Source organism: Crotalus tigris, unplaced genomic scaffold (genome assembly GCF_016545835.1).
Source record: "Crotalus tigris isolate CLP2741 ecotype Arizona unplaced genomic scaffold, ASM1654583v1 scf7180000020317.251278, whole genome shotgun sequence".
Taxonomy (NCBI): Eukaryota; Metazoa; Chordata; class Lepidosauria; order Squamata; family Viperidae; genus Crotalus; species Crotalus tigris.
The window spans coordinates 149,017-164,660 of record NW_024097961.1 but is presented as its reverse complement, the minus strand read 5'-3'; the positions used below and the strand labels follow the sequence as shown (position 1 = coordinate 164,660).

The 15,644-nt window shown below is 39.1% G+C and overlaps 1 protein-coding gene across 1 annotated transcript in view; it reads right to left on the bottom strand.

Annotated features, from left to right (window-relative positions):
* LOC120318604 (collagen alpha-1(XIII) chain-like) overlaps positions 1 to 15,644 on the bottom strand; it is a 105,760-nt gene that overhangs the window by 74,545 nt on the left and 15,571 nt on the right. Inside the window, exons 7-9 of the mRNA XM_039366420.1 lie at positions 3,266 to 3,301; positions 1,739 to 1,765; positions 1,220 to 1,246 (exon numbers count right to left, since the gene is read on the bottom strand). Of these exons, the coding sequence (XP_039222354.1) occupies positions 1,220 to 1,246; positions 1,739 to 1,765; positions 3,266 to 3,301 (90 nt within the window). The remainder of the gene's footprint in view (positions 1 to 1,219; positions 1,247 to 1,738; positions 1,766 to 3,265; positions 3,302 to 15,644) is intronic.

The window sequence follows — 15,644 nt, the reverse complement described above, 5'->3', positions numbered from 1 at the left end:
GTGTTTCTCAACCTTGACAATTTTAAGGCATGTAGACTTCAACTCCCAGAATTCCACAGCTAGGAGTTGAAGTCCACATGCCTTAAAATTGTCAAGATTGAGAAACACTGATTTATACAATCTCAATTGAGAAAGTGACTATAACAAGAAATGCTGATTGCAAAAAACAGCACAGGTGAACAGTGTTTTTATGATTGGGAAATGAAATCATGAGCAATAAAATAAAGTCAAATAAAGAAGCAAAAACACTGTGAGCTGATTTAGATATGTATTTCCCTTGTTCCATGGTTGCAACATAAAAAGATAATATAAATAAGCCATTCAAAATCACATACAACAGTGTTAAATTTTGTGCCCCTTCACAACCAATACTACACTTTCACATAAACATACACCATTAGATGACAATAAAATGGTAGAGGGAAGAGGCCATAGAACAATCTTTGGTATTACTTCAAATTACAGATGTGAGATTATGCTTTTGAATGTGGTTGTAGAGTGTTTTTGTTAGGCACACTTTGTTTATAATGAATATAATCTACACCACCACTAGATAGGAGTCACAAGTTGGTGTTTTGGTGTCTGCGCTACCATCTCATGGTCATTTGTAATACTGCAACCACACTATGGTAACATATTTATGTTTTAAACATCCCTGGCCAAGAGAAAGTTAATACGCAGAGAAGGGTTTGGGAAATCATTTAACATTCCCCAAAATTTTGAAATCAATTTCTAGAAATCTGTTGGATCCATTTGTGAAGTATAGTTTTCTGTTTTAATTCCACAACAACAGTTCTGCCCATTCAAAAATGTCATACTTTCCCATTATTCCACAGAAGCAAACCTCTTTCTGCACATATAGCATTGCTCTTAAAAAGTATATGATTGTTTTAAATAAATCTAATAGTATATCAACAGCTGTTTAATAAAGACCAAGATAGAGTTTACAAATTTCTCAGCACAAATCACTATTCTGTCTTTCTAATCTGCCAAAGAAAGGGAAAACTATTCCTGGGCTGGAAATCTGAATTTCACCTCTAAGCAATTCTCACCAGAGTCAGGCATGCTGGGGACTGTATTTTAATTCCATCTGGAGAACCTCAAGTTTTCTACATTCCCTATAAAGATGGATCCTCAAAAACATCCCTGCCATTTATCCTTTTCCATGAAACTTAATAAGTAGAATGCAGCATGCAGAATTGATTAAACATCTTATTACCATTTCCCCTTTCTGTCCAGGTTGCCCCTGAAAAAAAAATAAAAAAAAGAAGTGGGTTTCAGTATAAACCTTTTGAACATTAAGATCAGACATTTTAGATCTGTCCTGTTTATTCACCAGCTGGAGGAGGGGAGGGGAGGGGAAGGAGGAGAGGGAGAGGAGACCAGAGGAGAGCAGAGCTGAGAAGAGAAGAGAAGAGAGGAGAGGAGGGGAGGGGAGAGGAGAAGAGGGGAGAGGAGAGAGAGGAGGGAGGGGAGGGGAGGGGAGGGGAGGGGAGAAGAGAAGAGAAGAGAATTTAAGTATTGTTGCAAAAGGTTAATTTCCAACCTAGGGAAAATCTCATGGTATTCTGCTCATTGTTGCCCCTTTGTCTATTAACCCATCTGAATTTATTCTCCTGATCATTTTGAAATAAGCATTTAAAACAACCTTCTGGACAGAAACGTGAGGGGGAAGATTATGGGAAAGGGGGGACTCAAAGACTAAAGGATAAAATCAATGGAAAATGACTTCACTTACTGGTTTGCCATCCAAACCAATTGGACCCTAAAAATGAGAAGGAGAAAAGAGGTTTGAGGGGTTGGGGTGGGCACACACACACACAAACACACGCACGCACACACACACACACACACACACACACACAGAGAGAGAGAGAGAGAGAGAGAGAGAGAGAGAGAGAGAGAGAGAGAGAGATCAATTGATTTAAATAGCAAGGATTTCTTTTGATATCATATTTTTGTCTCGCTAGTACAGCCCACCGCCTTGATCGTGTAATGTTAGGACCAGAGATATAAATATATCGAAAAGTGGGGAAAAAGAAAGTCAATATTTAAAATATGCATGAGTGCACTATTTTAACAGTGCAGTGAGGATTGTGGGAAAGGGAACGAGGGACAAGGTGAGCCATTACCTTGTAATATAGATAGGCCATGAAATATAGGTAGTCCTCGACTTGAGCCCAAGATTTCTGTTGCTAAGTCAGACGTTTGTTATGACGGTTTTGTCCCACTTTACCACCTTTCTTGACACTGTTGTTAAGTGAATCACTGCAGTTGCTAAGTTAGTAACACGGTTGTTAAGTGAATCTGGCTTCCCCATTGACCTTGCTTGTTAGAAAGTCCCAAAAGGTGAGCACATGGCAACCATCATAAATATGAATCAAATTTTATTCACATGACCATAGGATGCTGCAACAGTTGTGTGAAAAATGATCAAAAGACACTTTTTTCAGTGCCAATGTAACTCTGAATGGTCACTAAACAAACTTTTGTAAGTCGAGGATTACCTGTATGTTATTGCATTACATATCAGTAAAGAAGTACATAAAGGCAGATTAGTTTAGGATTGTTATAAATTATGGCCAATTATCTCCTGGAATGCAGTCAAAAATGACAAGGATGTTAAGAAATGGTTCTTATTTATATTATTTTTACATTTCTTTCCCTAGCCACTGTCTTTTCAGTCTGTTCAGTTTGCTAATAAAATGGTTTTAGATGGTAGGCAGGTGAATTCCAAAATATTTTTTTTTCCTATTGGAGTTTAAGAGTTTCAGTTCCGAGATGTCAGCCCACTGAACATTTATCCATAACACTGACTGAAATGGAAGTTAAGCCAAATGATTTATGCATTTTTGCAGCTGGTTTGAGCTTATAGAATTTATTTTATTGAATCATTGTGGAAGGAAATTCCAACAGTAATGTTGCTAGTTACCTTTACTGTAAAAAATGGATATGGGGATGCAAATCACTGCAAATCCATTTCAAATGTTGGATCTGGTTAAATGAATTGATTTGAAAGATTGAACTAAAGCAATCCATAACAAATTCTATTTTATGCATCAAGCTGCTATGGTTTGATGTATGATTTGATTCAAAGAGATGATGCAATTTATTGCTTTTGAATCAAACAGTCAGAGCTTAGAATACATCATAGTATTATATTAAAACAAACAATGTATTTTACATGGTATATTTTTAACATGACCATTTTCCAATCTGTGCAATAAATAATTATTCAGCAATTTATACTAAAGATCCTACTTACTGGAAACCCAGGAAAACCTCTTCTTCCAGGTTGTCCCTGAGTGAAACAAAACAGAACAAGAAATTTGAAAAAATAAATCCATCTGCAGCATTTTTCTGACTATTTCACTTCTGTTGAGCTTAAATTCCCTCTGCTGTGTCGTTAGCCAGATGAAAATGGCTGCACTTGTTTTAGATTAACTCCTAAATATGGAAAATAAATTGTACAAATCAAAACTATTTCAAAGGTGACAGAATTCACTAAATAAAACAAGAAAATCCTAAACCTTTTTTCATCATGCATTTTTCCGCCATTCCTGGTTTTTGTATATATTTGGTCATGGCCATTAAACAATTTTCTATTTTTTATTGGTGATTATATTCTTGCCTTTGCGTCTTTTTCCAAGTCATGGGCATACCTATGTAGATATAGTGTTTCCGATGTGGCTAATTTCCTTTTCCTGAAATTGTTTCCATGCTCTTCTGGCAATATGGAAATCCTTCTTTTCATCCATGTGGTTCAGTTTCAAGCATAATTTCAAGCCACATGAATGATGGATCTTCCAGAAATTGAGCATGGCATATGTGGTTGTAAACACTCCTGGAGCCAAACTAAGAGAGTAGAAAATGTATTTCCCAATCAATATGGAAATAACTAATTGGACAAACCAAAACAAGCAGCTGTGTACTGGTCTGAATGTCACTTGCTGATTCTATCACATCATCACAAAATCTTAAATACAGCATTATTTAGGCCACCTAATGACTTCTAGTTGAGGTTTTAGATTTCAACTGCTTTTTGTCATAGAAAACAGAGCCAATGGCAAGGAATTTGGAGAGGTGTAATCCAAAACTTAGATTATCTCCCCTGCATGTATGAATATTGAATGAAATTTGTTGGTGCAGATGTTCACCAGCAGCATATCCAAACAGCCTACCATAGGAAACAGTATCTGTTAATTCTAAAATACAGATGTCTCTGGGTATGATCAAAGGGCCTAACCTAGAGAGTAGGCAGAACCTGGCCAAAGCTAATTCAGCTACACAGGACTTACCAAGTTCTGGGTGAAATCAATGGGTGAAGCCAAAGAAGCCAACAAAGAATTAGGAAACCCTTTTCTAATTAGAGGTATTTTCAGGGCCATCTAGTGTGGACTTGAAAAAAACACAGTTTTAATAAAACAATAGAACATATGTAGCCCAGTCCTGTATGAAATGGTCATCAGAGAGTAGGGATGCTGAGAGCAGGAAGTAGAAGGAACTCACGTTCCAGAGCGCACACCAGCTAATTGGAATGGCACCATTTGTATGCAAGAATGAAACGAGGCAGGTGGTTCAGACTGCCCTGTTCTAGAATAGAATAGAGCTGAAAGGACCTTGGAGGTCTTCTAGTCCAGCCCCCTGCTCAAGCAGGAGAACCTATACCATCTCAGACAAGTGACTGTCTAGTCCAGTGATGGCGAACCTATGACACGCGTGTCAGTGCTGACACGCGTAGCCATTTGGGGTGACACGCGCAGGATTTTATGCGATTTTATGCAATTCATCCTCGGCTCCTGCACGCCGAGGATGAAAGAAATTTTTTTTTGTTTTCGCCATGGAAGAGAAATCCCCACGGATACCTGGCGGGTCACTAGGTTATGTGGGACTCGAACCCACTAAAACTCTCCCATTATGACTACCGCCCCCCTAGAGCAACCGTACCACTACGGCCTTGGATCCAGGAAGGATGAAAGAAATACGCTCTGTGCTGGATGAACGGGGGGCGGGATGTGTGATCTCTCCCACCCACACTCACTCATTCACTGTGTCCCCGCCGCAAACTTCAGCCTGCGCTGCCGCCGACTGACAGGCAAGCACAGGCACAGCCCCTTTATCAGCGCAGGGGCTGCTGGTAAGGCGTGCGTGCCGTGCGCACACACTTCATCAGCACGGCTGAGAGTATGTTAGGGAGGACCCCCAGGAGAGGAGCGCAGGAACAGTGCGCGCCTTTCTCCAGTCAGGCCGCAATTAGTGAGTGCCACACAGTAAGGGGGACCTGTGAGCGCCATTAGCAGCAACTATTGGGGTGCCATGGACTTGTAATTGCCCACAAGAACTGAGATAAGTGAGGGGGAGGCTGTGTTAGGCTAGTTAACCCCTAATTGGCTAACAAGCTATCTATAATTCTATCTGCTGTCACTGGCCCACTGATTGAGCACCCAAAAAATAAAAAACAAAGGTTAAGTAAAGGGAGTGGTAGTAGCAGTGGCCGACCCTTTCAAGAGACATGGAGCGAGATGTATGGTATTATAGAAAAAAATGGCAGATCATTTTGTGTTCTATGTACTGAAACGGTAGTAAGCAGAACGTGGACTATAAATAGACATTTTGAAACTAATCATTCCCAGCTCTTGGAAAAAAGTGAGGATGAAAGGAAGGAATACATTTCCAGGAAGCTACACCTTTATAAGAGCTAATCTAACTCCATCCTTAAATTTATAAAAGGCTGTACAAATTTAATATCTGCAAGTTTGAGCATTGCTCACTCCATAGCTCAGCATGCAAAAGCACTTAATGAGGGAGAATTTATTAAAGAAACTCTCCTAAGATGTGCACCACTTCTATTTCACGATATGCAGAATAAAGATGCAATTATTAAGAGAATATCTGAGTTACCACTCAGTAGAAATATCATAAAAGACCGAATAATGAGACTGAACCAGTGATGGGCAACCTTTTCGGCGTGGTGTGTCAAAATTCGGCAAAAAATCGAGCATAACTCGCGTGGTGTGTCACTTCGACAAAAAAACACAATTTTGCGCAATTTATAGTTTAAACTACAAAAATGTATAATTGCAATATATAATTGTATTTAATAAACCAAAAACAAATTATTTAACATACCTGTTTAGTAACTTCTTTGTTCATCAATCTGTCGATTTCGTATGTTGCCCTTGATATTATTGAACTTGTTTGGGGTGCCGTGAACTGAGATAAGTGAGGGGGAGGGCGAATTCTTTAACTAACCTGCATATTAGTGACTTTTTTGTTGCTGAATTTCATTGGCTAAATCTTCAATTGAAGGTTGGTATTTTGTACACTTCAGGCCCAAGCAAGCGCTACTAACCTCATCTGTCAATCTGTTTCTTTTGTTGGTTTTGATATTATTTAATGCTGAGAATAAGGTCTCACAAAAGTACGTAGAAGGAAAAATTGTGAGTAAAGCTGTTGCTATATTTTTCAGGGTGCTAAAAGTGTCTGGTAGTCTGTTCCAGGCACTCCAAATTTCCTGTTCGTAGTGGCACTCATCTTGATTCTCCAAGCAGCCCCTTTCCAGATTCTCAAGCTTTGACCTCAAGTCAACAAACACCTGAGCCCAGATGCTGTCTTGAAATTCTGCAAGCTGCATCTCCAAATCATCTATTTGCGTCCATTGGAAACCATTTAATTCCAAACTATTGTAGACTACTACATCAGGATACTTAATTATTCTCATGGTCTGTTCTAGGCTTCTAAATTGACTAAATCTATCAGTAAGCTGGTCAAGTAACGAGTCTAAAACATGCTGGCACTTCATATGCAAGAGTTCCACTTCATTTCGTACAGCTGCACTGGCCTTCTCAAAATGCTTTTGTACTCGAGGAAAATACTTATACGTTTTAGTTTCTACATCTCGCTTGAAAATTTTTACTTTATTTTCAAAAGCTTTTATGTATCCAAACATAACATCAAAACTTTTGCCAAAACCTTGTAACTTTAAGTTCAGTTCATTAACATGAACAGAGAGATCTGTAAAAAACATCAGGGTGTTGACCCACTTATCATCATTGAGCTGAGGAAAGTTTCCCAGATCCTTATCTTCAAGAAATACCTTAATTTCTTCAAAGCACTCCACAAAGCGCTCAAGAACCTTGCCTTGGCTCAGCCATCTTACATTATTGTACATCAGCAGTCCACTGTAGGTGGAATCAACCTCCAGTAAAAGTGCTGAAAATTCTCGCTTGTGAAGGGGGCGAGCAGCTATTAAATTAACTATTTTTGTAACAACTGACATTAAGTCATTTAAGTCAGTGAATCCTGCCTCGGCACATAAAGCCTCCTGATGGATAATACAATGAAAAGGCACAATCGGACATCTAATAGCTTCTGTAAACAATTTCACAAATCCAATTTTTTTTCCCACCATGTTTGGGGCACCATCTATCGTCACTGACACAACTTTAGAGATATCAATGCTTAGGTCGCAGAATGTTTGCATAACAACCTTACATATTTCGCTTCCTGATGTACTTGTTGGAACTGATACTAACTTATCAACTCTTCTCTCATTGTGTGACTATCAGAATATCGACCAATAATGGCCAACTGAGCATGTGACATGACATCAGTAGTTTCATCAAGACAGATGGAAAAATATTTACAATTCCTTATGTCTCTCTTTAATTGATGTTGTACGTTTGTGTTCAGTCTCATTATTCGGTCTTTTATGATATTTCTACTGAGTGGTAACTCAGATATTCTCTTAATAATTGCATCTTTATTCTGCATATCGTGAAATAGAAGTGGCGCACATCTTAGGAGAGTTTCTTTAATAAATTCTCCCTCATTAAGTGCTTTTGCATGCTGAGCTATGGAGTGAGCAATGCTCAAACTTGCAGATGTTAAATTTGTACAGCCTTTTATAAATTTAAGGATGGAGTTAGATTGGCTCTTATAAAGGTGTAGCTTCCTGGAAATGTATTCCTTCCTTTCATCCTCACTTTTTTCCAAGAGCTGGGAATGATTAGTTTCAAAATGTCTATTTATATTCCACGTTCTGCTTACTACCGTTTCAGTACATAGAACGCAAAATGATCTGCCATTTTTTTATAATACCATACATCTCGCTCCATGTCTCTTGAAAGGGTCGGCCACTGCTACTACCACTCCCTTTACTTAACCTTTGTTTTTTATTTTTTGGGTGCTCCATCAGTGGGCCAGTGACAGCAGATAGAATTATAGATAGCTTGTTAGCCAATTAGGGGTTAACTAGCCTAACACAGCCTCCCCCTCACTTATCTCAGTTATTGTGGGCAATTACAAGTCCATGGCACCCCAATAGTTGCTGCTAATGGCGCTCACAGGTCCCCCTTACTGTGTGGCACTCACTAATTGCGGCCTGACTGGAGAAAGGCGCGCACTGTTCCTGCGCTCCTCTCCTGGGGGTCCTCCCTAACGTACTCTCAGCCGTGCTGATGAAGTGTGTGCGCACGGCACGCACGCCTTACCAGCAGCCCCTGCGCTGATAAAGGGGCTGCGCCTGTGCTTGCCTGTCAGTCGGCGGCAGCGCAGGCTGAAGTTTGCGGCGGGGACACAGTGAATGAGTGAGTGTGGGTGGGAGAGATCACACATCCCGCCCCCCGTTCATCCAGCACAGAGCGTATTTCTTTCATCCTTCCTGGATCCAAGGCCGTAGTGGTACGGTTGCTCTAGGGGGGCGGTAGTCATAATGGGAGAGTTTTAGTGGGTTCGAGTCCCACATAACCTAGTGACCCGCCAGGTATCCGTGGGGATTTCTCTTCCATGGCGAAAACAAAAAAAAATTTCTTTCATCCGAGCCGAGGATGAATTGCATAAAATCGCATAAAATCCTGCGCGTGTCACCCCAAATGGCTACGCGTGTCAGCATTGACACGCGTGTCATAGGTTCGCCATCACTGGACTGAACACAAACGTACAACATCAATTAAAGAGAGACATAAGGAATTGTAAATATTTTTCCATCTGTCTTGATGAAACTACTGATGTCATGTCACATGCTCAGTTGGCCATTATTGGTCGATATTCTGATAGTCACACAATGAGAGAAGAGTTGATAAAGTTAGTATCAGTTCCAACAAGTACATCAGGAAGCGAAATATGTAAGGTTGTTATGCAAACATTCTGCGACCTAAGCATTGATATCTCTAACGTTGTGTCAGTTGACGACAGATGGTGCCCCAAACATGGTAGGGAAAAAAGTTGGATTTGTGAAATTGTTTACAGAAGCTATTGGACATCCGATTGTGCCTTTTCATTGTATGATCCATCAGGAGGCTTTATGTGCCAAGGCAGGATTCACTGACTTAAATGACTTAATGTCAGTTGTTACAAAAATAGTTAATTTAATAGCTGCTCGCCCCCTTCACAAGCGAGAATTTTCAGCACTTTTACTGGAGGTTGATTCCACCTACAGTGGACTGCTGATGTACAATAATGTAAGATGGCTGAACCGAGGCAAAGTTCTTGAGCGCTTTGTGGAGTGCTTTGAAGAAATTAAGGTATTTCTTGAAGATAAGGATCTGGGAAACTTTCCTCATCTCAATGATGATAAGTGGGTCAACACCCTGATGTTTTTTACAGATCTCTCTGTTCATGTTAATGAACTGAACTTAAAGTTACAAGGTTTTGGCAAAAGTATTGATGTTATGTTTGGATACATAAAAGCTTTTGAAAGTAAAGTAAAAAATTTCAAGCGAGATGTAGAAACTAAAACGTATAAGTATTTTCCTCGAGTACAAAAGCATTTTGAGAAGGCCAGTGCAGCTGTACGAAATGAAGTGGAACTCTTGCATATGAAGTGCCAGCATGTTTTAGACTCGTTACTTGACCACTTTACTGATAGATTTAGTCAATTTAGAAGCCTAGAACAGACCATGAAATAATTAAGTATCCTGATGTAGTAGTCTACAATAGTTTGGAATTAAATGGTTTCCAATGGACGCAAATAGATAATTTGGAGATGCAGCTTGCAGAATTTCAAGACAGCATCTGGGCTCAGGTGTTTGTTGACTTGAGGTCAAAGCTTGAGAATCTGGAAAGGGGCTGCTTGGAGAATCAAGATGAGTGCCACTACGAACAGGAAATTTGGAGTGCCTGGAACAGACTACCAGACACTTTTAGCACCCTGAAAAATATAGCAACAGCTTTACTCACAATTTTTCCTTCTAAGTACTTTTGTGAGACCTTATTCTCAGCATTAAATAATATCAAAACCAACAAAAGAAACAGATTGACAGATGAGGTTAGTAGCGCTTGCTTGGGCCTGAAGTGTACAAAATACCAACCTTCAATTGAAGATTTAGCCAATGAAATTCAGCAACAAAAAGTCACTAATATGCAGGTTAGTTAAAGAATTCGCCCTCCCCCTCACTTATCTCAGTTCACGGCACCCCAAACAAGTTCAATAATATCAAGGGCAACATACGAAATTGACAGATTGATGAACAAAGAAGTTACTAAGCAGGTATGTTAAATAATTTGTTTTTGGTTTATTAAATACAATTATATATTGCAATTATACATTTTTGTAGTTTAAACTATAAATTGCGCAAAATTGTGTTTTTTTGTCGAAGTGACACACCACGCGAGTTATGCTCGGTTTTTTGCCGAATTTTGACACACCACGCCGAAAAGGTTGCCCATCACTGGTCTAGTCTCTTCTTAAAAATCTCCAGTGATGGAGCGCCCACAATTTCTGGAGGCAATGTATTTCATTGGTTAATTGTCCTCACTGTCAGGAAGTTTCTCTTTAATTCCAGGTTGCTTCTCTCTTTGATCAGTTTCCAACCATTGTTTCTTGTCTTTCCCTCTGGTGCTTTGGTGAATAATCTGAGCCCCTCTTCTTTGTGGCAGCCCTTCAAATACTAGAATACTGCTATCATGTCTCCCCTATTTCTTCTTTTCTTTAGACTAGCCAAACCCAAGTCCCACCACCATTCTTTGTATGTTTTAGTCTCCAGGCCGTTGATCATCTTAGTGGCTCTTCTCTGAATTTTTTCCAAACCCTCAATATCTTTTTTATGGTATGGTGACCAAAATTGGGTACAGTATTCCAGGTGTGGTCTTACTAGGGTTTCATAAAGCAGTACTAATAGTTCATGTGATCTTGATTCTCTGCCTCTATTTATACAACCCAGGATTGTATTAGCTTTTTTGGTTGCTGCTGCACAATGCTGGCTCATAGTCAAGTGATCATCTACTAGGACTCCAAGGTCCCTCTCACAGTTACTGTTTTTGAGCCAGGTCTCACCCAATCTGTACTTGTACCTTTGATTTTTCCTGCCTAAATGTAAAACTTTGCTTTTCGCCACATTGAAACTCATTTTGTTGGATAAGGTCCATTGTTCAAGTTTGTCAAGATCTTTTTGCATCCTGAGTTTGTCTTCTGGGGTGTTGGCTACTCCTGTCAGTTTGGTGTCATCTGCAAATTTGAGGAGTTCCCCTTCAATTCCTTCATCTAAGTCATTTATGAAGATATTGAAAAGTACTGGACCTAAGGCGGAACCTTGTGGTACCCTGCTGTTTATTTCTCTCCATGTGGATGTGGTGCCATTGACATGTTGAGTTCAGTTTGCCAGCCAGCTACAGATCCATCTGGTGGTGATGTTGTCTATTCCATCTTTTTCTAGCTTACCAAGGAGTAGGTTGTGGTCTACTTTATCAAATGCTTTACTGAAATCTAAGTAGACTACATCCACAGCATTTTGCTGGTCTACTAGTTTAGTCACTTTATCGAAGAATGAAATAAGATTGGTTTGACATGATCTATTTTTGACAAACCCATGCTGGCTACTAGTTATAAATTTGTTTGTTTCTAGTTGTTCGCAGATCTGTTTTTTGATTATCTTTTCTAGGATCGTCCCAGGTATTGATGTTAAACTAATTGATCTGTAGTTTCCTGGGTCCATTCCCCCCCCCCTTCTTGAAGATGGGAACCACATCAGCCCTTTTCCAATCCTCAGGTACTTCCCTGGTGCTCCAGGATTTATGAAAGATCTGGTGTAATGGTTCTGAGATAACATCTGCCAACTCCTTCAGAACTCTGGGATGTAATCTGTTGGGTTCCAGTATTTTATACTCTTATATTCTCTTACCATTTTCCTGCTTATTTTAATTTTTGTTTCTAGTTTGTCTTTTGCAGTGCTTTTTTTTTTTTGGTATGTTGGGCTATAGTTTTTTTTTGTGTGAAGACTGATGCAAAGTATGAATTAAGCAGTTCTGCTTTCTCCCTGTTGCCTGTTGTTTCCTTGCCATCTTCTCTAACAGCAGATGATGAATAGATAGGTGGGAGGGTGGGCAGGATTACTTCTCAGGTGGAAAAGAAAATGAAGGCGGAGGTTACCTTCTGTGCAGGCTGGGGAAGACTGAGGACAATGTCATCTCTTCCTGCCCTCCCAAAAGGATAGCACATGATCCTCAAGGGGGAGGAAACAGGAAGTATAAATCAGCTCCAAGTTTCAATGTTTTATAAGGGTTATAGGATGGAGAAAGGAGTCAATCATCAGTTGAAGGAGGGAAAGAAAATGCATACAGAGAAGGAAAAAACTTCTTTAAGCCACAGCTGGCTCATACCAAATGGATCTTGGGGAGGGGCTTTCTCATTCATAGTCACAAAGCCAAAGCCTAAGGATGCTACTTAGCATTCCAGCACCTCTATATCCTTTTTCTGGGCAGGAAGAACCCATTCCCATTGTAAATGGGCCTGGGCCCATGTCCTATTTTTATGTAGGGCTGTCTAAAGAATATCTTCTATTTGGATTCAAAGACTTATCTGTGCTAGGTTCATATTCTGTTGACCAAAAGTACATAGATATGTAGTTTTCTTGACAGCAGTATGGAAGAGATTGGTACTGATTTCTCCCAGAAGGTGTTTTTTTTTTTTTTTTACTTTTACTGGAATAAATGTAAAGCACTACAAGAGTTGTCCATCACAATTAGCACCACAGTTAGATGGCATAGGGTGCACACAAAGTTAGCAAGTCAGAGTCGTCTCCCTCCTTGGTGAAATGAATCAAATACAATTATATCTTTTTCTAAATTTGCATGTGTATATGTACATTTCACTATGCAAAGCTGTGTCCTTTACCTTCTTGTCACTGACACATAAACAGCCATCGTTAATGTAAGCCAATGCAAAGGAAATGAAAAACAAAAAAGCAGACCTATGCAGGATTGTGTCTAATGTTCACTTCTCCTTCCAATGTTCTTCTTATTTTACACAAATGAAGGAAAATGAAGAGGCCCAGGCAGAAGGGCTTGTTCTGAACCTCAACCAATTAGTTTGAACTTTCTGAATCAATTACATGTGTGTCACAACTTCAAGCTTACTCATACAGTGTTTGTGGTGTAGTTTGCCTGGGGTCACTTTAGAGAAATAGACTTGATGGCATGGTTGAAATGATCTGAATTAAAACATATGGAGGAAGGATAAAAGCAGATGCCATTATTGTTGGCATCTGCTACCAGCCATGGAAAAGATGTAGATTATGTTTTCCAAAAGCAAATTATAGACACTTTAAAGAGGTATGATGTAGTCAAACTCAAAACAGTATCATGCCAGAGTACAAGATATATGGAATAGGTTCTAGGGAAGTATTTTCAGTTGAAATCTTGGAAAATTGTCCCAACAGAAGATCAGCTCAAGAAATGGTAGGTTCCTTTCCATTATGTCTTCAGAGACTAGATAACTACCTGATTGGGATGCTTTAATTGGAATGTCTGCACAAGACAGGGGACATGGACTCTGCCAGTTGCTCCCCACCCTGGGATTCTATGATTCTAATGGCAGTGTGGATTTTATTAGTCCTAACTTCTGTTGGGAGACAAACTCTTCCAAGCATTGTGCTTCCAAGATATTATTAACCCATGTAGCTGACATTCCCCCCCCTTCATAAACTGGAGGAATCTCAAAGGATTAGCATCTAATTCAGGAACATCTAACATTTAGTACTGGGGGCTTCAAACTTGGCCCTTTTATGACTTGTGGACTTCAACTCCCAGAATTCCTCACCCAGGAATTGCTAATTACTGATTACCTTTTTTCTGTAACTCACATAATAATGCTTACTTGGAAAAGGAGTGGGAAAAAGTGTAGGAATGTATGTATGTGTGCATACATGCATGCATGTAGAAAAAGTCTGAGTTTGAAGTGAGCTCCTGAGAAGTTCAGAACACAGCCAGAATCTTTGCAGCAATACTGGAACACTTCTGCTAAGACCAAAACAGCTGTTTCAAACTGAAAACAGAGCACTAGAAAACTAGATCAAGCCTGTTGACCCCAAAAGCTCATTGCTGCTTGATGAAAGCAGCGATATTCAAGTTGGAAATGCTTTGCACACCAAAACAAAGCAATGGTTACTAAGAACCCTTCTTGTCATAATCATAAAAAAACCCTAAGGTTGCACAAATGCTCTCTACCTAATATATCTTGCTCAATATTCTGCACATCATTTAATGCAGTACCCTATGACTTTCCAATTTCTAGTGAACTAAGGATAAGATGACATATGTTCTATATCAATCCAGAGGCTTAAAAACAAAAGTATTCATTAGTGGTCCTTTCTCAAACTTGGTGAGATATCAGGTAGGGCACCAGAAGGTTCACACCTAAACTTGGTACATATTACATTTTCATGTATGATGTAGATGCAAAGCTGGAGATAATGAAAAAAGATCTTAGAATAATTGAATGTATAGCAGCAGTGTGATGTGGTTGTAAAAAGACAAAGTAATTTAGGCTGCATAAATGCAAGAATAGTTTTGAAATTGTGGAAGGGAATGTTCCATTATATTTATATTGGGCAGATCCACCTTAAATAATGGGTCAGTCCAGGGCACCATGTTTTAAGCCAGACACAAAGACACTAAGAATGGAAAGAAGGGCAATGAAGATGACCAGAGAACAGTAAATCAAGTATACAAAGACAGACTAAGGGAACTGAATATCTTCAGCTTTGAGAAAGAATGACTGAAATGGGATATAACAGCACTTTTAAAAGACTTGGTGTTTCACTTAGAAGAAAATCAAAGTCTGATCCCTTTTATTGCAAAGTTCAAGGCAGGGCATGATCGTCTTACGTTACCTAAAAGCAGAATCTTATTAATGTTAGGAAAAGCTTATTTAATGGTGTGTATAGTCCAATAGCAGAACCAATCAGCAAAAAAGATGGTGAGGTGACTTGTTCTAATAGCTGATAGACAGACTATACATCATCTATTGGGAATGCTTTGTTTGGGATTCCTGTACCAAGCAGGAAGTTGGAATTGATGGCTTTAAGTAGTCTCTTCCAATTCTAAGATTTCATGAGAAAGTTTAAAACAAAGGAAAGGTAAAATCTTCTCTTTTGAAAATTATAACACTGTAGGATTGTACTCCTGTCCGAGTTTTGATTATTATTTTTATACTACAACCATTTATATCTAATAGAAGTTGCATTCAGATACAAAATTATGACTCACGTGGTAAAGTCAAATATTGTACTTAAAATGAATTCTTAATATTTTATCAAAAACAAGACTTTTACTTTGATGAATAAATTCACACCTATCACCAAGTTACAAAATTGTATAGACTAATTTTGATGGGAAGGAGACTCTTTATGGTTGTGTTGTTAAATTTC